At 38.2% G+C, this 22,234-nt stretch overlaps 12 protein-coding genes across 12 annotated transcripts; 5 read left to right on the top strand and 7 right to left on the bottom strand.

Annotated features, from left to right (window-relative positions):
• Window positions 1-499: 499 nt before the first annotated feature.
• On the bottom strand, window positions 500-2,383 carry ATG19 (Atg19p; the record flags this gene model as incomplete). The annotated part of the gene is made up of 1 exon (XM_452700.1): window positions 500-2,383. The coding sequence occupies one exon, from the start codon at window positions 2,381-2,383 to the stop codon at window positions 500-502; it is 1,884 nt and encodes a 627-aa protein (XP_452700.1).
• A 627-nt stretch (window positions 2,384-3,010) lies between these two features.
• Window positions 3,011-5,914, bottom strand: PHM7 (Phm7p; the record flags this gene model as incomplete). The annotated part of the gene is made up of 1 exon (XM_452699.1): window positions 3,011-5,914. The coding sequence occupies one exon, from the start codon at window positions 5,912-5,914 to the stop codon at window positions 3,011-3,013; it is 2,904 nt and encodes a 967-aa protein (XP_452699.1).
• Window positions 5,915-6,879: 965 nt separating this feature from the next.
• MRX10 (Mrx10p) lies at window positions 6,880-7,950 on the top strand (the record flags this gene model as incomplete). The annotated part of the gene is made up of 1 exon (XM_452698.1): window positions 6,880-7,950. One exon carries the CDS (start codon window positions 6,880-6,882, stop codon window positions 7,948-7,950), a length of 1,071 nt encoding a protein of 356 aa, XP_452698.1.
• Window positions 7,951-8,090: 140 nt separating this feature from the next.
• KLLA0_C11143g (HAD family hydrolase) lies at window positions 8,091-8,897 on the bottom strand (the record flags this gene model as incomplete). The annotated part of the gene is made up of 1 exon (XM_452697.1): window positions 8,091-8,897. The coding sequence occupies one exon, from the start codon at window positions 8,895-8,897 to the stop codon at window positions 8,091-8,093; it is 807 nt and encodes a 268-aa protein (XP_452697.1).
• Window positions 8,898-9,794: 897 nt separating this feature from the next.
• On the top strand, window positions 9,795-10,172 carry KLLA0_C11121g (uncharacterized protein; the record flags this gene model as incomplete). The annotated part of the gene is made up of 1 exon (XM_452696.1): window positions 9,795-10,172. One exon carries the CDS (start codon window positions 9,795-9,797, stop codon window positions 10,170-10,172), a length of 378 nt encoding a protein of 125 aa, XP_452696.1.
• Window positions 10,173-10,396: 224 nt separating this feature from the next.
• RRP45 (exosome non-catalytic core subunit RRP45) lies at window positions 10,397-11,314 on the bottom strand (the record flags this gene model as incomplete). Its single annotated transcript, XM_452695.1, has 1 exon — window positions 10,397-11,314. The coding sequence occupies one exon, from the start codon at window positions 11,312-11,314 to the stop codon at window positions 10,397-10,399; it is 918 nt and encodes a 305-aa protein (XP_452695.1).
• Window positions 11,315-11,655: 341 nt separating this feature from the next.
• On the bottom strand, window positions 11,656-12,669 carry RNH202 (Rnh202p; the record flags this gene model as incomplete). Its single annotated transcript, XM_452694.1, has 1 exon — window positions 11,656-12,669. The coding sequence occupies one exon, from the start codon at window positions 12,667-12,669 to the stop codon at window positions 11,656-11,658; it is 1,014 nt and encodes a 337-aa protein (XP_452694.1).
• A 408-nt stretch (window positions 12,670-13,077) lies between these two features.
• On the top strand, window positions 13,078-14,724 carry DDE1 (Dde1p; the record flags this gene model as incomplete). The annotated part of the gene is made up of 1 exon (XM_452693.1): window positions 13,078-14,724. The coding sequence occupies one exon, from the start codon at window positions 13,078-13,080 to the stop codon at window positions 14,722-14,724; it is 1,647 nt and encodes a 548-aa protein (XP_452693.1).
• A 141-nt stretch (window positions 14,725-14,865) lies between these two features.
• KLLA0_C11033g (M1 family metallopeptidase) lies at window positions 14,866-17,445 on the bottom strand (the record flags this gene model as incomplete). The annotated part of the gene is made up of 1 exon (XM_452692.2): window positions 14,866-17,445. One exon carries the CDS (start codon window positions 17,443-17,445, stop codon window positions 14,866-14,868), a length of 2,580 nt encoding a protein of 859 aa, XP_452692.2.
• Window positions 17,446-18,953: 1,508 nt separating this feature from the next.
• Window positions 18,954-19,682, top strand: FSH1 (putative serine hydrolase; the record flags this gene model as incomplete). Its single annotated transcript, XM_452691.1, has 1 exon — window positions 18,954-19,682. One exon carries the CDS (start codon window positions 18,954-18,956, stop codon window positions 19,680-19,682), a length of 729 nt encoding a protein of 242 aa, XP_452691.1.
• A 233-nt stretch (window positions 19,683-19,915) lies between these two features.
• On the top strand, window positions 19,916-20,632 carry TAD2 (tRNA(adenine34) deaminase; the record flags this gene model as incomplete). Its single annotated transcript, XM_452690.1, has 1 exon — window positions 19,916-20,632. The coding sequence occupies one exon, from the start codon at window positions 19,916-19,918 to the stop codon at window positions 20,630-20,632; it is 717 nt and encodes a 238-aa protein (XP_452690.1).
• Window positions 20,633-20,856: 224 nt separating this feature from the next.
• SNX4 (Snx4p) lies at window positions 20,857-22,059 on the bottom strand (the record flags this gene model as incomplete). The annotated part of the gene is made up of 1 exon (XM_452689.1): window positions 20,857-22,059. One exon carries the CDS (start codon window positions 22,057-22,059, stop codon window positions 20,857-20,859), a length of 1,203 nt encoding a protein of 400 aa, XP_452689.1.
• Between the last annotated feature and the right edge of the window lie 175 nt (window positions 22,060-22,234).

Raw genomic sequence — 22,234 nt, 5'->3', positions numbered from 1 at the left:
AATCCCATCTCTCTTTCTCTTAGACCATATTTACTAGTAATTTGTAACGTATAAGTTCTACATATTTTTCTCTTTCAAAAGTAACTGCACTCTCGTCGATGCAATACCAAATTTCAAAAATTTTCAGAATTCTTGAAAAGAAAGAGGATGCCGTTACCCTGCATCGCCGCATACGGTCTTGACTTTAAAGAGATAACCATTAAGAGTTTGTATGTAGAAGGAAATACTTAATCGTAAATAGTAGTAGAAAAACCATCTTATCTCGTAAAACAGTAAGTTGAATAAACTGCACGAACGTCGTCGCTAGAATATGATGTGATCTGGTCCAGTGCAGTTGTCAAACACAACAGGTGAAAACACCTTAACAAAGAAAAGATAAAACAAAGTAAAATATAATAAAAAAGAGGATGGAGTAGGGGGGGTCAACCAGGATGACATGACATGCTACTAGCAGCATTGGGCCAGAGAATATTTGTCTTTCATGTGATCATGCAATTGATCAGTTATGATCAAAGTCCGAATCACTTAGTAAATCGTACTCTTCAGAGAGCGACTCAACGTAGACGAGATCATTGTTTTCATTGTCTGCCTGCGCTGTATTTTCTTCTTCTTCCTCTTCTTCTTCCTCTTCTTCTTCTTCCTCCTCCTCTTCTTCTTGATCCGTGACTGAAGAAGATATAACATCAGTATCAGATTGTGAAGGGCTAGTTAATGTGTATTGAACATCAGGGTCTTCATCTTCGTTGCATGGTATATTTCTGCGATCACCCATTGGGAGCATCTTACAGACTGGAGGTTTTAAATGGAATACCGATGATCCTGGTACCGTGCTTTGTTCTGTGGTATATACCACTTGTTCTCTGACATCAATGAGATCAATCTTGCATGGTTGCTCAAAGCTAAATTCTTCCAATGTGCCACGGTAGTTAAAGTTCAAAATTTTGTAGTTACCTGGCTGTAATTCGTCTGGACCAACTTGTAAATTGCATTTAATCGGGGTTGCCACTCTGCCTTTCTGTTCGCACTGGAACACTAATTTTAATCCATTTGGAATTGTTTCGTCACCATCATTAAAAAGTTTAAATGTTAACAAATGACCTTTTTGGAACATCTCTACCCTTAATGAAGGATTTGATGACCCTTGAGTATTCATAGTTGCCTCATCGGAAGACTCATTCTCTCGCTCCTTCTGAGCGTTTTCTTGCATCATATTCTGATACCTCTCTAATTTCTCATAGATGTCTTCTCCGTACCACTGCTTTGCAATTCTCCAGCTGATGGCATCTTGCATTAATTTCTCCAATTCACTCTCTGTTTTGATTTCAGCAAAGAAATCAAACATTGCCTTGTTCTGTTGTCCAACTTCAATGATAACATCGTTAAAATCATGCTGCACATTAGCAGCTGGTACGCGAGGAGAAGAGTTTCTAGGTGATGCTTTGTCTTTTCCGTAAAAGCCTTCAACCTTAATTTCAGATGGCAATGGTTCTGGATTATATCTAGGTGGAGCAGGAAACTGACTGTACCTGGATGTTGCAGGGACTTGGTAATACCTTGATGGAGCAGGAGCCTGATTATACCTAGATGGAGCAGGAACTTGGTTGTACCTAGATGGAGCAGGCACTTGATTGTACCTGGATGGTCTCGTAACTTGCTGATGTGTGCTCTTCAAGTAGTCCGAAGTAAACGATTTCAATTTAGCATCGGGTGTGACAACCTTAACGAAGTTATGGTAGGATTTGTGAGTACCCGAAGTGAATCCCTTCTTTTCGCATTCGCTGCATAAATCATAATCGTGACAGTATAAGCAACAAAATCTGGGCCCCTTGATGAACCCATTTTGATCTGCGGTTTTTGTATTGACAACACGGATTCCATCAGCCGGACCTTGGCACCCATCGCAGACTATTCCCTCATGAACAGTATCCTCAGAAGTTGAACTGTTAACATTATTGCCTCTAATAGATAATTCGAGTTTTTCTAACGATCTGATTAGTTTATCCCATTGAGATGATGGGATGGACATTTTAGTATCATTTCCATCTGTGATCGCATCTGTGATGCTTCCAGCGTCATGAGGTTCATAGTGATTTTTTTCAGCCACATCGATGTACAAAGTTCCCACTGTTAGAACATCATCCCAAATGCTTTCAAGGTCTTTGTAATTACGTATCGGAGTTCTTTCAGAAGCCGTTTCATTTACTTTGGCTGTTACCGCATATGAATCAAAAATATTCGTTGATTGAAACAAGCTAAGGCCTATTTTTCTCAAAGCCACCATATCAGGGCTTGATCTGGCTTGAATTACTTGACGAGAGGATATTCCCTTTGGACCTGTGAAATGGATATCCACCTGATGACCATAGTAACTATCATAGGACATTATTGTTGAGTAAAAAAGGTGTTGTTCGGATCTTTGAAAAGTCAGTGATTAAGTGTATTGTAAAACTAACTCTACAGTGGCAAATATAACTTGAATAATCTGTTACCGACCGTTATATAGTCTTCTTTAAATGTGATACTGAGTAGAAGTAGTCAAAAACCCCCTTTGCCTCCCCTTTTATTTCTTTATATATATTTCTAGATCAGGGGAAATACATAATTTATCTTTTTTATCTCCTTGAGATTAGGAAAATTCCAGGAATTCCTCGGTTTGAAGACAAAAAAATAAACTGTTCTTAATTGCTATGGTAAAGCAGAACTATAAACTGACACTGGCAGCAGTGCCTCGTCAAGAGGGGTTTCCAGTCAAAGTATTAATGCTTTTCGAACCTCTGAAACTTGAAACGGTAACTGCCAACTTAATGCATTACTTTGGATCTTGTTAAGAGTGTGTAGAGATTATTAAAGTATTAAATTGAACTATAAAAAACTATTATATTAAAGATGGAAAAGGAGAAGAAAGTAGAGAGTAGAAGTAAAGAAATACAAGTAGACATTCAATACCGTATTATTTCGTGATGCGGAATAATCCAGCTTTTTTTACCCATTATTTTAACTTATGGCAATTTCACTTTTTGGCAATCATTTCGTAGTCTGGAGGACTATTAGAGTATGTTGTCTTACCCGTCTCGTCATAACCAGCGAAATCATCTCTAACATCCACACCACTGGCAGATGCAATGGATATTTGCTGATGGGACAATCCCATAGGATCTCTTGCACACCATATAATTGGTTCCTTCTCTCTAACACAAGGCTCGGTGAAGGCGGTTTCCAAGTACTCCAAATCGTATCTAATGACGTCATTGAAGACATAAGGTAGAGTTTGCCTTACAATAGCGAAATCGTAGTACTTCTGAGGTTGGAAGAATAGCTTGCAACGGGCCACGATACTCTTTGGTCTGATCAGATCGGATGGTAAACCGAGTTGCTCTTCTGGTGCATTTATTGGGTAACCCTTAACATCGGAGATAACTTGCCCAGCATCCGCGCGGTTGACAATGATGTTGGGGTCTCTTTCTTCCTGGTGAACTTCTGGTGGTGGAATTTGTGGAGGTACTTTTGTCTTATGGAATTGTTCTGAATCGTTGACAAAGGTGCTTGGATTCTGTTTCGAGCTGCCCGAAATAGTTCCGTTACCATTATTGCTCTTTGAATCATTTTCAAGAGAATCTTCATACTCATCAGGCAGCATGTTAACTCTCTGCAAATCTTGTTTTGTAGTTTCTTGGAAGACCCCATTTCTATCTTCAGATAGAATGTTTTCTGCAAGTTTCTTACCTTCGACTTGAATTTCGTTCAAACCTTGATCCTTGGCTGGGTAATAAGAACCTTCTTCACCTCTAGCGTATCTGATTGCGCTCAATGGAACTGCATCAAACAATGGAATAAATCTTCTCTTGAAGTAAATATGGGCAAGAGCAGTAGCAGCCAAGAAGACTGCTTCCAAAACCAAAGGACCCCATGTCTTGGCCATGATGAAAAGACCAATTAGACATATTTCAGCTAAGTACAATCCAACAAATACTTGGAATAATGCTCTTGGATAGTTCCTACCACGTAAATCATAGCTGAAGCTCATCACATATGTCAAATTGTACAAATAGGCAAGGAAGAAGAAACCTAGTGCAACGGTAGAGAATACCAAGATGATTGGTGCAATGATAGAGTAAGTGATGAAGATACATACCAACAATTCTAAGACCGGATAAACGACACCCCAGCTAGGCTGAGAAAGTGTGTTATAACGAGCCCATTTTTGCCTAGGTGTTTTGTCAAGCACTCTTCCAAGAACTTTACTCAAAATCAATGCAACAACTTGCAACAAAGCTCCACTTGGCACAGTCAAACCTTGCAATAAGAAATAGGCGATGTAGAAGTTAGAAGCCTTTGGCAAATTTTGAGCCAACAACGTCATAGCAGAATCAGGTTCATCGATGATATCTGTGACAGTACTGGATGCCGAAGATGCCAAAGTAACGACTATAAAAACTTGAACCACTTGGAATGCATAATACCATGCGTGACAATATAGCTCAATTTCTTGCCTTGTCAAAGCTCCTGTCATCATAGCAACCTTTTTAATGAATACAGGAACCAAAGACATTAATAATGCCAAAAGAATAGTTGGCAATAAACCAGTAATAACACCCATCAAAACATCAGGCATGTTATCAATAAACCTTAAAAATGGCACCTTGTCGGTCAAAAAGTTGATGTTAGAGATACAACCAACCACAGCAACAGGAATGGCCCAAAATATGATCATCAATGTTAAAATTGTGTTACCACCTAATCTCTTGACTTTTCTTGTCTTCCTGTTCATACTTGTGCTTTCCCAGATAACGTCATCTGGTCCGTAACCAATTAAAGCGCTGTCGTAGATATCTTTATCGAACAAATATGGGATTGATTGATAAGCTCTTTGCGCATCGTATTGAGTCTTGAATTCGATAAATGCCGATCCTACGGTGTTATTATCTTCCCAGCTTTCCTGCTCTGTACCAATTTTTTCATTCAACTCACTGATATGTTTCACAGAGTAGTCCAATGTGTCAACCTTCTCACTCAAACAAATATTTAATATAGGAATCTTGGATAACCTGTGCTTTGGTCTTTTCTTCAGTGGAATGTAAGTTTCCAAATCATTTTGAGGTTGATCCAAATTAGTGGTTCCCTCTGCTACCTTTTCACCCTTTTTATCAGCTTTTAATTTCTTCTTAACCGATTTGGTGATGACTCCGTTTAGTGTAGATTCATATTTGTTGGCGAGTTGAGCACGCTCCTTAACCAATTCATGCAAGGTACTCAAATCACGAGCAAGGAAAACTTGTGATACATTCAAAAATCTTTCGTTCAACTCCGGTTCAGAGCAAAAATCGCCCTGCAAGTCGGTCAAAATTATACTTCTAGAAGAGAGTAACCCATCGTACAATGGAGAAGTCTGAATGGAATGACGAAGCGTAACGTAATAGTATAATTCTCTGTAGATGATAAAGATGATTAGACCAAAGAAGATCCAAGACAAAAATACATGTGCAAAGAATCTATTCTTGTTGCTAACGTTCGAAAAAGCAAGCAATTCAAACCCTTCTAGATTGTAACCATTGGTAGCATTGACCGGCAATAAAATTGGGAAAAGTATAAAGCAACCGATTAATGAGATACCTCCAAAAATGGAGATGTAACGCAAGAACAAGTATCCATCGATACTTGCATGCTGGATCAAGTATGAATGTGGTTTTGTTAGCAAATACGGGACCCAATCAAAATACCCTGACGGGACTTCTTCTGTTCGCTCAGACTCTGGTATCGTTTTGATGTCCGTTAAAGACCGGGGTTGATACACCCTTTGTTGTTTTGGACGTAACGTTAAGAAAAGCCAAACGAATACAGTTGCGATCACACCGTTGACGATCAAAGTCGTCACAAATGCCGATGTTGAAGATGATGCACCCTCTGCGTCAGACATTATGATTATGATTTATTTTTCTCTGAAATATTTCTGACTAGTTTATGGATCTCTGCAAATAAAATAACCACTGACGATACTTAGGGTACTGGGTTTGGAGATGCTTACTTCATTTAATAAGTGAGGAGGGTTCGATACCCCCTCACCCCTCTCTATATATACTCAAAAGAACGGATGGATATATTAAGAAACATATACGAGTTCATATTTTAAGGGTACATACAATAAAAGCACTAAGCCCAACCATTGCTAGGTACATTTCTAGGTCATTTGCTTGACAAGGAACATATTAATTCAGGCAAGCAAAAAGCTTTTTATTGTTTTTGCAACAAAGCAGGACTTGTTTCTAGCTAACCTGAAGAACAGAGCGTGATGATATGCAAGTGTATATCCATATAATTCCAGCCATTCAACGGCAAGCTTTTGCTTATCATTTGGTCATTCTTTCGTTTGCTTTCAATAATAGCAAAAATTTCAAAAACATTGCTTTTTGGTCTGAAAGCCATCGAAAAGTGAGAGAAATGACAAAATGAACTTCGATGACGCAGCCCTAAATCCTTTTGGACGCATAAAACAATGATATCATGAACTAAAATGGCACTGGGTCGAAATAAGGGATTAGGTTTTTGGGCTGTGCTGCATTTGTTTCAGTCGCCGAGGATAGACTCTATGAAATAGCCCCACTGGAAGAAGGTTCTAGCCCCGAGCTTTACAGGTAAGTTTGCATGGTCGAGAATAGTAAGGTATCATCACCTCGGTGTTTGAAAAAGGAATATTAGACGTCACGTGCTTGGAATATGAGAGGTTTTTTTTTCATTATTGGGCTCTCAGTGACTGTCAATTAATGAAATATGTATATGAAAGATAAGATGAGATGAGATCATGAAAAGAAGAAGCTGGCACTAATTCAACCCTTCCAAGGTGTATTTATTTCTTATTGTCTCAGGAAAGTGGTACATTTTAAAATGCTTAAAAGATTATTCGTAAATAGATTTTTTAGTACGGGAAGAACGCTTTTCTACGCCGGTCCAAATCCTACCGCAGCTAGAAGTTTAAGAAGATCCAGACAACTGAAGCGTCCACAGACAATTGAATCTTCACTGGTGACTAGAATAAGACCAGTCACTGCTATCACTACAGCTGAGTCGTATGACTTACAAAAGACAATTGATTTGCTCAGTAGGAAGGGGTATCAACCAACCACGTTGATACCGAACGAGATAATAAGTTTCAAATACCTGCATGATGGTTGTAGAGGGGACATAATGGTTCTTGCTCAAAATGGATCCATAGTATCATGGGGGTTCAACGAAACAGTTATGCGCGACGAAATTCTACCGCTTGTGTCAACCGCCCGTGTAAATTCGTTGCTCGATTCACAGTACGAAAGTGAGGATTTAGACTATGTTGAATTGGAAAACGAGGACGATATGAACAATTTAAAGCGTGATTATTCGATTAATGACGAGAGCTGCGTTACAAACGAACTTATAATCATCAATGGCGTGGAACATGAGAAAGCTCTGTTAGATAAGGCGGCATTTTCTAGCGGTATATCCAGAAGCACGAGATTAGCTGTACTTGAAGTTGCCTTGGATGCGCATATAGAAAAGACAAGAGAGTTCACGGAGTCTTTATCCCGAGGTAAGAAATTGAATATCAGTGAAAAAGCTGTGTTACAATCCACTGGAAGGTTGTTTTTGATGAGAGGTAAATTAAACCTTTATAGCGAGTTGATTGAAACTCCGGATTTATATTGGAGCGAACCGCAATTAGAGAAGCTTTATCGCCAGATATCAAGAAACTTGGATATTCAACCTCGTATAAGTATTCTCAACACTAAGCTTGATTACGCCACTGACGAAGCAAGGGCACTGATGGCTGTTTTGAATGAAAAGAAGGGCACCAGGCTAGAATGGATCATTATCTATTTGATCACAGTGGAAGTATGCTTTGAGCTCTACCACTTTTACGAAAAGTATCAAGAATTAGTAGCCGATGCTGAAAACAAGACAAAGGCCGAAAATCATTACTAAAGGTAACAAACATTTTTTTAATACTTATAGATATTTACTCATGTATATACTTATCAAATTGAAGGCAGACAATTTCCATATTTGAGAGGATATGTCATACCATGTTTCATTGAGTGAGGCTGACGTGTGCCTTTTTTTTTTTATTCGTTATCATTATCATCATCGTCATCATCGTCATCATCGTCATCACCATATTCTGCTTCTTCACCTCTAGGTATTGGATCAGTGATGGTTAGAACAGTCTCATCTTTATTATTGGACTGCAAGCAAACTTGTGATAAATCTTCAACCACATAATCCGCGCCCGCTGCAAATAATAACTCCTTATCATAAGTACTGGTTAAGGCAACTACAATTGAGCCATTGGCCTTACCAGCTTGAACTCCAACAGGCGCATCCTCGAAAACCACCGTTCTTACCTCCTTTCTGTCATCTTGCCATATTTCCTTCAAACGTTTAGTGGCCAGAGCGAAACCGGCTGGGTCAGGTTTACCCTTTGAAACATCAAAAGCAGTAATGAATACCTCTGGTTTCTTAATGGATTTTAACAAGTTGTCAAACCATGCATGAGCAACCCAAGGCGATCCACTGGTAACTACAGCCCACTTTCTATGATGGAAAACTTCACCAGGGTGTGCCCCAGTTGGTCTATCCAACGAGATCAGTAAATCTATAGAACCTGGAATCAAACAAACGATATCCATGTAATCATTGGCAATAGAAAGTTCAAATTCCTTGACTGCCTGATTATTAGTGTTGTCAACGTTAGGAAAGAACTTCGCTAAGATCTCCGCAGTTCTGGAACCATGTGAGACCTTAGAAAGTGTTGAATAATCAACACCATACTTGTCACAGAGCTTATTCCAAGCCTCTTCAGCCGCATCGGTGGAACTCACCAATGTGCCATCTAAGTCGAAAAGAACGTAGTCAACAGCAATAGAAGGCATTATTACAGAGATTTGCTTGTTCAACTGTTTACGAAGGATATTATATGTGTCAAATTGATACAATTTACTTCTCTTTTAAGCACCCTACTAATGAAATTAAGGAACCCTGCTGACATATGTTGACCATTAGAATAGGAGAAGAGGAATGTATATCTGGATACATACTTGATATTTATACTAATGGAGAAGAATCCACCTTTGAAATGGGGGGAGACGTGTCAACTTTAAAAGCCAACTGAATTCTGCCCTGTGCCCTTTCTCCAGGTATTAGCTTACCCTAAGCATGAACAGCTTGTTGCTTTTTACAATCAAACCACGTTATACGGAAATAAAATAACTATAACAACAAAATTTGTTAAGGACATTGGAACGGCGGGGAAACTTCCCTGCCAATTAGCTAAGGCTCAAGCTCATCATCCATTTAATGGTTATTCCCCCAATTTTAGCAGATAGACGTCTCTTCCATATTTTGGGTTTTGTTAGTGCAGAGATATCAAATTTAGTAGCCTTGAAAAGTCCCTCTGACTTGACAAGACATGACATCCCTAACAGGTTTGGCCAGAGACTACTTTTCAATATATACTAGGTTATGATCGAATTGATAGGTATTCGCAACTTGCCCCTATTCATTGCAGTAAAAGTCATACATCAGTCCGTTTCAACTTGTTTTCTCGTTTCTTTAAGAACAATATATTCTATATCACCGACCTCTGTCATGTGTCACAATAAATCGATAAATTATTAAATTCAGGTAAGTAGAACCCGATGTGAAAAGTACATACCAACTAATACCAGATTGTATTAACTCTTCCTGATCACTGGAGTTGAATTTCCAAACACTCAAGGCTTTATTCGAATTGATGGATTTTGGGACATATTTGTGGTGAATTGATTATAATGTCACATTTATGGGATCAACGGAATAATCCAATATTGTACATATGCGGCTACTACATTCTATTTGTTGTTGTTAGTATCGTGCTATTATTCATAATATACTGTACAGTAACATACTGGGCTAATTCGAAGAACATTTTGGCGGCAGAAGAGCGGTACTTGAATTCTGCACCAGAGACACAAATTTCTATTGACAAACACATGATGATGTTGGATGAACGAGATTTGTATCCCGAACTTAATTCACGAAACGGATTCGAATTTGAAAAGAACGACTTGAACAGATATCCAAATTTAATACATATTGTAAAGTTTAACGCTCGGGAAGAATCAGTGACTTCCTCAACAGAAAGAGACATGACCAGACTTTATATTTGATTCACTATCGCTAAGATATTCACAGCATACACTCTCATATATCCACCAAACAGATACATTATTTGTATATTCATACATACAACATATAGTACAGAACAATATCAAACGCGCTGAACGGCATGGATTAAACGACTTCTAGCTGCCAAGTGTCTTGGGATATGGTACAACCATAAGCATTAATCTATAATTGAAGAAAAGCTTCCAGTTCTTCGATACAATGCTCCTTAAGTTTCACGAGCATTTTCAGAGCTCAAAATGTGTGCGTATTGGTTTCTTGCAATGGTATCTTGTTTCACAACACGATGAATTTGATCAGTGATTTTTTCTACAATTCCGTATGCTTTATGACAACAATCAATCAACGACAAAGCTTCCATCGGCAAACCACCTGCTTTGGAGATTTGAACAACTTCTCTGTTTTTATTAAGCGTCACAGTAAGCACACCATCTCTCAATAGCTCCTCTTTTAAGGAAGCATCGATGATTGATATTTCTGCATTGTCCTCACCTTTGATATTTTCTTCTGTATCGTCTGGATTGAAGAATGAAAACGTCACACAAATTGGAACATGCAAAACACCTAGTGACACAGGTTCTCTTTCATCAATCGGATGTACCGTCACTCTTTCACCAAGAACAGTAACGTCGGGCTTCTTAAAATGAAGTAACCCAGCCATTACAGCAATGCAACTGGCATCGATTAGTCCACCATCACAATCTAAAAAGTGAACATCAGCTCTAAGAGACCAACATTTGGAGCCAGCTATTATGCATAAACCTTCTACATCTAATGCTCCTGATCGTCTTACAGCTTTCTCAATCATCCTACTGATCAATACCTCTTCTTCTCCAGTATTGTTCCCATTCTCAAACTGAGCACCTGCCATCGGTGTAGTTTCGGTACTTATATGGAAAAGTCCTTCAAACGGTCTATCTTCATAAGGTTGTGCAATTTCACAGCTGATACGACAGTGTACCTTTGTGTTACCCATGGTAACAGTCACATCACCGTATGCTTCACCTATTTCGATCTTCACATCTCTGAATTGGTCATATGAACGTCCATCTAATCTTTGTTTAAGCTTTAACGCTTCCAGGATAAATTTGGATTCAGCATTACTGATCTCTATATCTTTTGCCATCACCTCTTATCGATTTAACTATTTTGATATGCGAATGCAAGCTCTCTTCGGCTATGGTTTTCTCTTTCAGTGCTGCTCATCGCAACTCTTTAACTTTTCAAGTGTTATAGTTCTAAATCTTTCATAAGCTTTGTCTCATTTGATATGATAGAAAGATGAAAAAGGAATAAAAACAAAATTGATGCGAGTTTCTCTAGGAGGAAGACCCTGTAGACAGGTATTAAGTGGAAGAAGATCAATTATTTTAGAGCTCAACAACGGCATGTTATGTGAAGCTTTAGGTCAAAATGATAGAGGTTATCCAATACTGATATTTCTACGAAATTATTATATGCCCTTACTTATGTTTTGTTAGTTTTGAAGAATCCGTCAATTCTTCCTTTACCCTTAGCAACCTTTGGTTTCACAACTTTAGCCTTTTGAATAGGTTGTTTCTTTACGGTTTTTGTGCCATTTGGAATGGCTGTAGACATAGCAGCTTTGATAAGGAGCTCTCTTTCCCTTTCTGTTTGTAATGTTTCGTTCTTGTACTTGTCGTATGAGTCGAAACATTGTTTGATGTTAAGATTTGAAGATTCATGTCTAATTAGATCCTGGTATGCGAGTTGTGGGATCAAGGAAACTAGAAGATTACACGACATTATGCATTTCAGAGATGATGCTATATCTTCAGGTAGCGATTTTGGTATTTTAAGAGAAGTAGGGAAGTTGTTGTTGATTTTGATGACTTTCTTCAGTAGCCATTCTACTATCATTTGAGGTTCGATACGATAATACTTGTCACCAGCTTCTTCCACTGTATGTGATATTTTCCCGAGACAACTTTCCCATAATTTTGGAGGTATCTTCTCCCAATTTTCACTGTGATTATTCGTTAATTTCTCTTGGTAATCAGAACTAGTATAAAAGTTAGTATCCATATCGAGTGCGGGTGGAACGCAAGGTGTAATAAACGCTAGATCCTCACTAGTAACTTTGTTGTTCCTATAATAATACCCACATATATTAAAAGTTAAGTCATATTTTTCGGCATATAGTATCGAACCATCTTCTAGTATGTGTCCATCTTTCCTGTTCTCTTCATTGATCAAAAATGTGGATTTAAATGTTTGCGAATCTGAAGTATAATGATATTTATCATTCACTAAATCTCGCGAGCAATTATAGTCACAGCCTTTACTGAACTTTTTGATTTTAAGCTGGTATACTTTATCGTCGTGTACAAACAGTTTGATAGGTTTCTTTGATTCGTTATTCGATGGATGTGGAAGTTCAAATATTTCGACAGGAGAATCCACTGAATTTGGCAAAGCTACCAATAGACATCCTTTCCTTATTACCTTCTCAACAGTCATATTCACTAAGGAAATGTAGCTGGGGATTGTTGTTTGATCGTTAATTAGGATAGTTAACAATGCTTTTTACGCGTTTCGTTCACGTTAAATGTTGTAAATGTCAGTGGAATATACCAAGTATTGGATGAATGTACGCAATTGTGTGCTGCGGCTGTCGTTCTGAATCTATTGCACACTTAATACAGCGAACAGCTACAAAAAGGAAGGGGCATGTAATTTGCTTTGTTATGAGATTTCACTTTTGTTTAACTGACAATTCTTCCTCGTTTATGGATCTGAAATATTATATATATATATATACACTGATTCATATCGGAACTTGAAATTACTGAAGAAGTTTACGCAAAGTAAAATGCACGGCGCGTAATTACATAAAATAACAGCTGTTGGTAAACTCACTCCCAAAAGATGGTGGACTGGATCACCTTCTCAAAATACTTGGTTGCTATCTTGGTAATCGTCGCTAGTACTGTTTGGTTTATCAATTCGGTTATTATTGACTCCAAAAGAGATCTACATACAATTTCGCTGAACGCACAATCAAATGTTGAGTCCGTAAGAAAGGAACATGAAACTGCTATTTACAGAAACCTATTAGTCCCAGCTTCTTTTCCATTGACTACAGGTTTAAACCTAAGCTTAGGATATAGGCTCAGGAATGGTAATTTTGGTGATTTATGGTCTGCAATTATGACAAATGGCAAGTCGACTGTATTGCAATTCCATACCGAAGAAACTACCCTTACAAGAATAAATGGTATAGCAAAACGAATTGTGGTTAAAGTTGAAAGTATAGGTGCTAAGAAGATTGGAATAGCTACGTCAATTGACTCATCAATGGGATTTTCAGTCGGCGTTGCCGGCTTAATGCTGTCGTTGAAAGATTGTATACCTTGGTTTTTACATTCGATTCCGCGAAACGATTTGGAAGTGGACATCATATTTATCAATGACTGGGAATCAGTTAAGTACCTTAATGGTAGTGAAAAGTGGTACCAATGGATTATTGTATGTGATCGGTCTATTAAACATAGGAATGATTATCAAAATAATGTCATCTCATTGAAAGATTTTATAGGAGAGGTGACAGATGACCCGGAGTTCAAATATGACCCAAAAGACTCTGGAGATGATGCCAAAATTTTGGCGTATATTTCGAATTTATTTGGAGGTACCACCAGCTTTACTCAAATGTGTCTTGTCAGTAGTGTGTCGTCATTTATCAAAAGTTTCCCATTGGGACATTCGCTAGGTGAAGCAGATCATCTAACAATATCTATGAGCACACAATGGAGACATTCACTATCCATTCAGAGCTGGGTTAAAACACTGTCAGTTTTGTTACACGGTGGCTCTGTTTCATTCAGTGATGAGCCAAGAAGTTTGAATGATCTTCCTAAAGATACTACACTACTCGCTATTACAGGTAATTCCGCCTTCTTAAATCATGTATTAACGCAATCAAAGGGGATCCGGACCTCTTTATCAAAAGCGTTATTCAGTGAAGGTGTATTTAACAAGATTGGACAAATCTCTCAACAGGTTGATAAACTCAGGTGTATCTACATTTTAAATGAATTAAAGAATGTCAACCAAGTTACTGATTTTAGCTCATCAGTCCTTAGATTGGAAAAATCTACGATTGACAGGTACAGCACTTCTCAACTGACACTTCTAAGATCCCTGTTTGGCTCTAGAGTAGTAATGGAGGTCTATTCTCCATATTCCGTTCTTGGGCCCCTATCATACACTAACTACTATGATTATAGGGTATTGCCGTCGACAGTTGATAAAGTTGTAACGTGCTATGGTTCATTTACTACTTCTTTAGAGGGAAAGTTGGTAGAAACAGAAGAGAATCCAGATCTTACAGCTCCAAACAGACAAGGTATGTTGGTGATACGTGGTTTCACTATTGGGAAACCAGTTGAAAAAGATCGTCTAGCTCAAGCCTTGAAGCTCGTTGACAAATTTAACGGCGGAGAAGGATGGATGCCTTTACTTGGGGTTTTTGGGTTGTTTGGCAATGACGGCTGCTTCTATGAGTATAAATGAGCTTTTATATGAATTGTAAAAACCTTAAGTTATAAATTCTTAGTAGCAATTTACTTACTATACGAGCACAATGGAATTTCATTAGTAGTTGACTATTTACTCGATATAGACCATTCATTTTTTTCTTGACCTTATTGGAGCCTATTTGTAATAGTTATGTTCCTTCAAGAATTTAACAACCACTTCGCGGTCTCTATCAACCCAGTTAGCCTTAGATGTTATAGTATCTAAAGTTTGTGCCAAACTTTGGTCGAAACCCTTGGTGGACTTATCCTTGAAAAAGTCTTCAATTTCATCAATTGCTTGACGAGAAGTAAACCCAGATGTAGCGACAGTCAAGATTGAGCCCAACATAGTCAAAGAGGGTGGAAATTTTTTGTGAAGAGCGTCCCAGTTTTCTTTGGTCCAAGCCCAGAGGGTTTTGATACCTTCCTTATGACCTCTCATACCGCCCATAGGAATATAAATATCCTGGTTCAACACGGTTCCGTCAAACAGATAACCAAGAGTTCTTTTCATCAAAGCCGGGTCTTCAAATCTACCTAAGCATCTTAAAGCAGAAAGCTTTTCGTCAGACGAGGAAGGATTTTTGTAAATAGCAAATAACTTTTCGTAATTTTTGGCATTACCGTCTCTGGCAACAGTACCGAATACGGATGATTTAATCAATGGTGGAATAGCGTTGCTGTCGCCAGAAGTGTATTTCTCAAACATTTTCAAAGCGGCCTTAACGACAACTGGATCCTTTGCTGCAGCGGAGGATGAGAACATTTCAACCTTCAACCTTTGAGACGCGTAAGACTCGTTCTCTGAGAATTCCCAGCCCAAAGAGTGGGTCTTCTCTGAGACCAATTGTCTAGTAAATTCATCCAAGGCTTCCAAAGTTTCCTTTGGCTCAAAGGCCCAAGCAGCCTTCAAAGATCCCAAACTGTTTATCATCTGCTCCCAGACAACAAAGGAGTCCTCGTTTTTCCATTGAGAAATCAATTGTAAGAAATTTTTGGTGGAAGTATAACCTGACAAGGACAACGTCTTACAATCAGCAACTAAACCAGTTCGGTCTTCAACAGTCAACAAATCAGATTGTTTGGATAAAGTAGTCCATCTATCATCAGAGTATGAAGTGACGTAGATACCTGCTTGGTTTGCGTTAGTTTTGATAAAGTCAACATCCTCAACAGTAACAGTTAATTCTCTTTCGTCCAAAGTTAACGAATGATCAACACCAGAATTTGTCTTTAAAGACAAAAACACTGGATACAAAGTTTTATCTTCTTCAGGCTTGACATCAGCTGTATTCAAGTAACGGTTTTGCTTGAAAGTGATTTTGTGACCATCTTCAGTAACAGAAACGATTGGGAAACCAACTTTTTTGGTCCAGATATCCATAACGTTACGAACGTCCTTACCAGATGCTTCAGATAAAGCGTCCCATAAATCTTCTGTTTTAGCATTGCCAAACTTAAATTTATTTAGGTACTGAGAAACACCCTTGACGAAAACATCTTCACCTAACCACTGAGAAATCATTCTTAACAAAGAAGAACCCTTTGCGTAAGAGATATGATCGAAAATTTGGTTAATTTCATCCGCTCTCTTAACAGGAACTTCAATTGGGTGGGAGGATCTCAAAGAGTCCAACCCTAAGGCACTTTGCAAATCGTCTGCAACGTATTGTTCCCATACTTTCCATTCAGGTTGGAACTGGTTACAGGCGTACCATGACATCCAGGTGGCGAAACCTTCGTTTAACCACAAACCTTCCCACCAATCCATAGTAACCAAGTTACCGAACCATTGATGAGCCAATTCGTGTTGAACAACTTCGGCGACACGCTTGATACGTTCCAAACTGGCATTCTTCTCATCCAACAAAAGATCAACGACACGATAAGTGACCAACCCCCAATTTTCCATAGCACCTGCAGAGAATTCATGGACAGCAACAGAGTCCATCTTTGGCAATGGGTACTCAATACCGAAAGCTTTTTCAAAGAATGATAAAGTCTTGGCGGTCAAATTAGCAGCATACTGGCCCAGATGTTCAGATCCTGGAGTGGCGTAAACTCTGACTGGAATTCTGAAATCTTTGCATTCCACGTATTCTAATTCAGCAACGATGAAAGCAACCAAATAAGTGGACATCTTTGGAGTTGGATTGAAATATGTGAATTTCTTACCATCAAAAATCTCTTCTTTTTTCACGTCCATATTGGACAAATGGGTCAACTTTGGATCCGAAACCAAAGTAATTTCGAAAGAAGCCTTCAAATTAGGTTCATCAAAACATGGGAACGCTCTACGAGCATCAGTAGGTTCCATTTGTGTAGTAGCCATGTATTTCGTCTCACCTGTAGCGTTGTCGATATATTTGGCACGGTAAAACCCAGCCATAGTATCGTTTAAGATACCAGTGAATTTGATATCAATTGTCACATTATCAGAGTCCTTCAAAGTCCCAGCTGGAAACTTGAACCTACTGGTCTGATTCTCTTCATCAGTGACAGTTTCTAGTGATTTAACATCGTTAATCTTAGCTTCGTGAATATCCAATTCAAAAGTGTTCAACTCAACAAAATCACTTTCCTTGTCGTTAACTTTCAAATCAATGCTTACCGTACCATCAAACTTGAATGTATCGAAATATGGCTCCAATTGCAATTTGTAGTGCAATGGACTCACATTTTGAGGCAATATAATACGATCAGGTTGACTAGACATATTGTGTTTGTATGTTACTGTGCTTTCCTCTGTCTGAAAAGGGGAACTTTTTAAGAAACCTTACCCGAAAAAAAAAGCTAAAAGACAGGAGTTAGAACCTCTATTTTCGCTCACTCTTTATTTGTAAGATAATGGCTATCGTACAAATCAAAATTCCAAGAATACTTTCGTCAATTGCAATTCAGTATTCGCATTGATACATGAAACGTAAACTCTCTATTTCCTCCTTGTGATTTCCTATCTTGATCTTTTATTTTTTTTTAAACTTTCTCTCCAGTACAAATTCTAGCTTCCATTTTTCAGACAGATTCTGTTACAGTTTACATAAATTTTTCGATTTGACACTTTCATGTTAGTCCTATGCTGCATTTTTAGGTATGAAGTATAAAAATGTGCTTCATTATCTGGGGATTATAGAGACAAGGGTCGGAAATTCGATGGAATTCCCGAATGATGTAGGGATAATGAAAGCGAGGGTAGAGAGGGAAAACATTGGTTCAAGAATGATAACTGATTTCTGACAGTTTCACCGATAGTATTTGTATCCTTGTTCTATTTCTTTCATGTTGAATTCATCTTCACATTGAAAGTGAAAAGAGTCGAATGCAATAAATTGAAGTATTCGGAGCTGGCTCCGGATCACAAAACCAGTTTCTGATTCCGGTTTGCGACATGCATCTCGACATGAACTACTTCTCTGAGGCACTATTCGTCAGAATTGCATTATCAGTCACGTGATTAGTATTTTCTTCCGACCATCTCGATCTATGGGTAAAGGTGTACCAATTCCACTCCCTCGAACACGGCTTCTAAGATACCTGATCTCATTCGCAAACGGTGCTGTATGTCCTCTTCTTTCAAATGCACCATGTCCCCTTTGTTAATACATACGATAACAGATGGTTTTTTGTACGTTCACATTTGTTACAATGGAACTTTGTATGAGTGAACAGAGACCTGGAGGCAGCCATTGGCCTAGCCCACGCGCCTCGTATACCGTTCAGTATCTTTGGTACGTGTCCGAACATCTTATAAAACTGCGGTATCGACGGCGGTCCGTTTACCTTTACCCAGCATCACCTCTATCATGTTTTGCATTGAAATGCTGTTGTGAAATCGATATTTTTACTAAATATTTTTTTTCGCTACGTAGAAATAGAGACACCTTTCAGTAGATGATTAAGAGGGTAGTGACGAGTTGACTACCCTATCGCTTGGCCGTCATTCTCAAACTTCATTATTCAGTTAGCTAATGAGTATGCGGTATAGTCTTATTAAAAATAGTAATTTTCATGTCTAAAAAGTTGTGGAAATCCTAAGCTGCTGACCCTTGTTGGTTTAGCCTATAGTTGAAGCTTTTTTCCTCTCGGAGTTAAGAGAATGGATATATATGTGAATAAATGTCTACATCAAGTTCATACTTCTAGCTGTTAATACTGGAAAGTAAAGAGGCTAGCCTTTGCTAATTGACCGACAAATAAAGACAACATCTCACAAATCCAGGACTAATGACTACAGCAACTGCTGCTCCAAAATTACTGTTTCTGCAAGGCTTCTTACAAAATGGTAAAGTCTTCAGTGAGAAGTCTTCTGGTATTAGAAAGCTACTGAAGAAATCTAATGTTCAATGTGATTACATGGATGCGCCAGTGATCCTTGAAAAGAAAGACTTGCCTTTCGAAATGGACGATGCAAAGTGGCAAGAAACCCTTAATGCAGGTGTTAACAGAGCATGGTTCTATCATAGCGACATCTCATCTGAATTGGATTTAAGCCCAGCTATTGAAGCTGTCACTAAATATATCAAGGATAATGGTCCATACGACGGTATTGTTGGGTTTAGTCAAGGTGCTGCATTGGCTTCTATCATCACTAACAAAATCACCGAATTGGTCCCATCTCATCCTCAGTTCAAGGTGTCCTTGTTGATCGCTGCTTACTCTTTCACTGAACCAGATCCAGAAAATGAGGGACAATTAAGAATCTCTCAAAAATTCCAAGATTCTTTCAAACCTATGGATGACCGTACTACCAAGATGCTGTTTGTTTATGGTACCGCAGATATGGCTGTTCCATGTGAAAGAGCGAAGTATTTATACAACATTTACACTAAAGGTCAAGAGTTAGATGACTGTAAGGCTTATGAGCATCCAGGTGGTCATATGGTTCCAAACAAGAAAGATATTATCAGACCTATTGTTGAAGAAATCAACACATCATTGGGAGTTAGTGTCTAATCTTAGAATTACAGACAAGATAGCATAGATAATTTCATAGACTCGATACATATTTCTTTATCTTTAATTCGTCGTTTGTTCTACTGTTCTGTCAATATTTCTTATAAGGTTAATATTGAGGAATGTATGTTCGAAAAGAAACTATATAACGTTTCCAGGCAGTTCCGATGAGCAAGAAAAAGCAGCGCATGCAAGAGAAACCGTGGTGAAATATTCAGCAACGACTATAAACGATGTCCCAGGACCTTCTGCATATGCGTACAGCCATTACGCTGGCGAAATATGCTTTAGATCATGAAGAAACCCCTGTTGCCTGTATTTTTGTACATTCAAAATTAAACAAAGTCATTGCATATGGGATGAATGGTACCAATGAGTCGATCAGCGGCATCTCACATGCTGAATTTATGGGCATAAAGCAAATTCAAGAGAAATATGGGACGGACCCTAAAATACTTTCTGAAGTTGTGCTATATGTCACCGTTGAACCGTGTATCATGTGTGCAAGTGCTTTAAAACAGTTGGGTATCAAGAAGGTAGTATTTGGTTGCGGAAATGAAAGATTTGGTGGGAATGGATCTATATTATGCATTCATAATGATACATCTACAAATAAATCTAATAAATATGTGAGCATCCCCGGCGTTTTGCGCAGAGAAGCTATAATGCTTCTACGTTACTTTTATGTTAGAGAAAATGATAGGGCACCCAAACCACGAACAAAGAAAGATAGAAAACTGGATAAAGAGACCTTCCCTCCACTACAATGGGATAAGTATTTAACGCTCGAAGAGTTTGAAGATGAATTTGGCCAGGAGTTTAGAGATGCATTTTATTCGCATAGAGACGTCTACGATGAAATTGATTGGGATCTCATAGATACTGGCTGCGATGAAAGTTTTTTGCATGACCTGATTGAACAGGTGCAGAGTGTTAATTGTACTTATTGAGTTTGACACAATTAAACAATTCCAAGTTTTAGTGATGCTCACAACATGATGGATGTACTCTCTTTCTGGTTTTCGTTTTTTTTTTCATTGCATAAAGATAGCTAGATAGTCATAAATACTGAAACAAAAGTACAAACTTATTAATCGATGTCTCTACGTAATTGTTACGAAGCCTTTGTAGTGTTTTGAAACACAGTGAGAGGCTTCAAAAAAAAATCCAGCCGTCAGGCGCTTTCGAGACGTTCTTCGATCTTCGACCACTTCTCCACCATATCATCATAAAAATCAATATGTTTTTGAGCCAAAGCAGCTAACGAATCTTTCAATTCCAAAGTTTTTATTTGTTCAAACTGTTCGACCTCTTTGAGAACCTCTTTCTCAAATTCATCAGCGACTTGTTTTGATTTTTCGACTTCGTCCGTTAAAGATTGAACTCTGGTCTCTAATTTCGCTATCTTATCTCTTCTTGCCATTTCTTGATTGATACCAGCTAGTTCTTCCAGTTTACTCTTGAAATAATTTCCTGACCCATAGCCAGAAAGTAAATTATTCTTCTCATTTATGGATCGCGTTAGATACTCTGATAGCTCCTCGTAATCTATTTGTTTTTGATCTTTCAGCCTTATTAGTTGTTTCAATGCCTCGATATAGTTTATCATATCTTTAATATCAACGTTATACTCATAGTCAACGTATTTGTTCAAATCATTTAATGAATCTATCAATTGCATCGTTCCATCGTTAAAGGCTTTGATACTGTTTGATAGCTCCTTTTCATCGCAGCAAAGTTCTTGTAATCCTGATAAAGAGGATTGTAATTTCTTCAAATTCTGTCCGATCAGATCAACTCTTTTCACAGATTTATGGAATAGCTTGTCCAAATGGCTCAAATTATGGTCTAACTTTTCGCTCTTTTCCTTAATCTCGACAAACTCATCCCTTTGTCTGTTTACGTGTTTGAAAGCGTTTATCAAAACATCACTAACTTCAGAAGTGGAAATTTGCCCCGTCAAACTCCTTCTATAAACATCCCAATCTGTGCTGGTCAAAAACGTTTCCAAAATCCTGGATTTGGAAAGCTCTGAGTGACTCAACAACCTGCGCATGAACGTTTGAAGAGAACGACAACGTTTCTGAGTAAAAGAATGTGAGAATCTATCCCCTGAAAGATAATTTAGGACTTTCTTATCGGGTAATGGAGGAACAAGCAGTGCAGGATGATCGTTTATCAATATTTGATGTAGGAGTACAAAATCATTGTACCTCCTCACCACACAATTCGGTTCATCTTTGCCATCTATTTTCGTGGATACTTGATAGGTGATATATGTCTGCGAATGCGTTTTCTGTTTCTGAGGATCAGACACCAGCACACTTAATATTTTAGTATCTGATTCTTTATTTGTCAAAGTTCCTGATTCACTCATATTGCATGAGATATTATTCGTATTGCTGGCGTCAGTATATGACGGCTTCTTGTACAGTGTTTTACCTTCTATTTAGTGATCCCTTTTCTATCATATGAAGTTCTTCTGGTTTACTGTGTTTCCAACTATTTTTTTTTATTTTTAAGGTAACAACTCAATATAAGGTATAAGGATA

The sequence above is a fragment of the Kluyveromyces lactis genome (genome assembly GCF_000002515.2).
Source record: "Kluyveromyces lactis strain NRRL Y-1140 chromosome C complete sequence".
In the NCBI taxonomy this organism is placed as follows: Eukaryota; Fungi; Ascomycota; class Saccharomycetes; order Saccharomycetales; family Saccharomycetaceae; genus Kluyveromyces; species Kluyveromyces lactis.
This window is presented reverse-complemented; position numbering and strand designations above follow the sequence as displayed.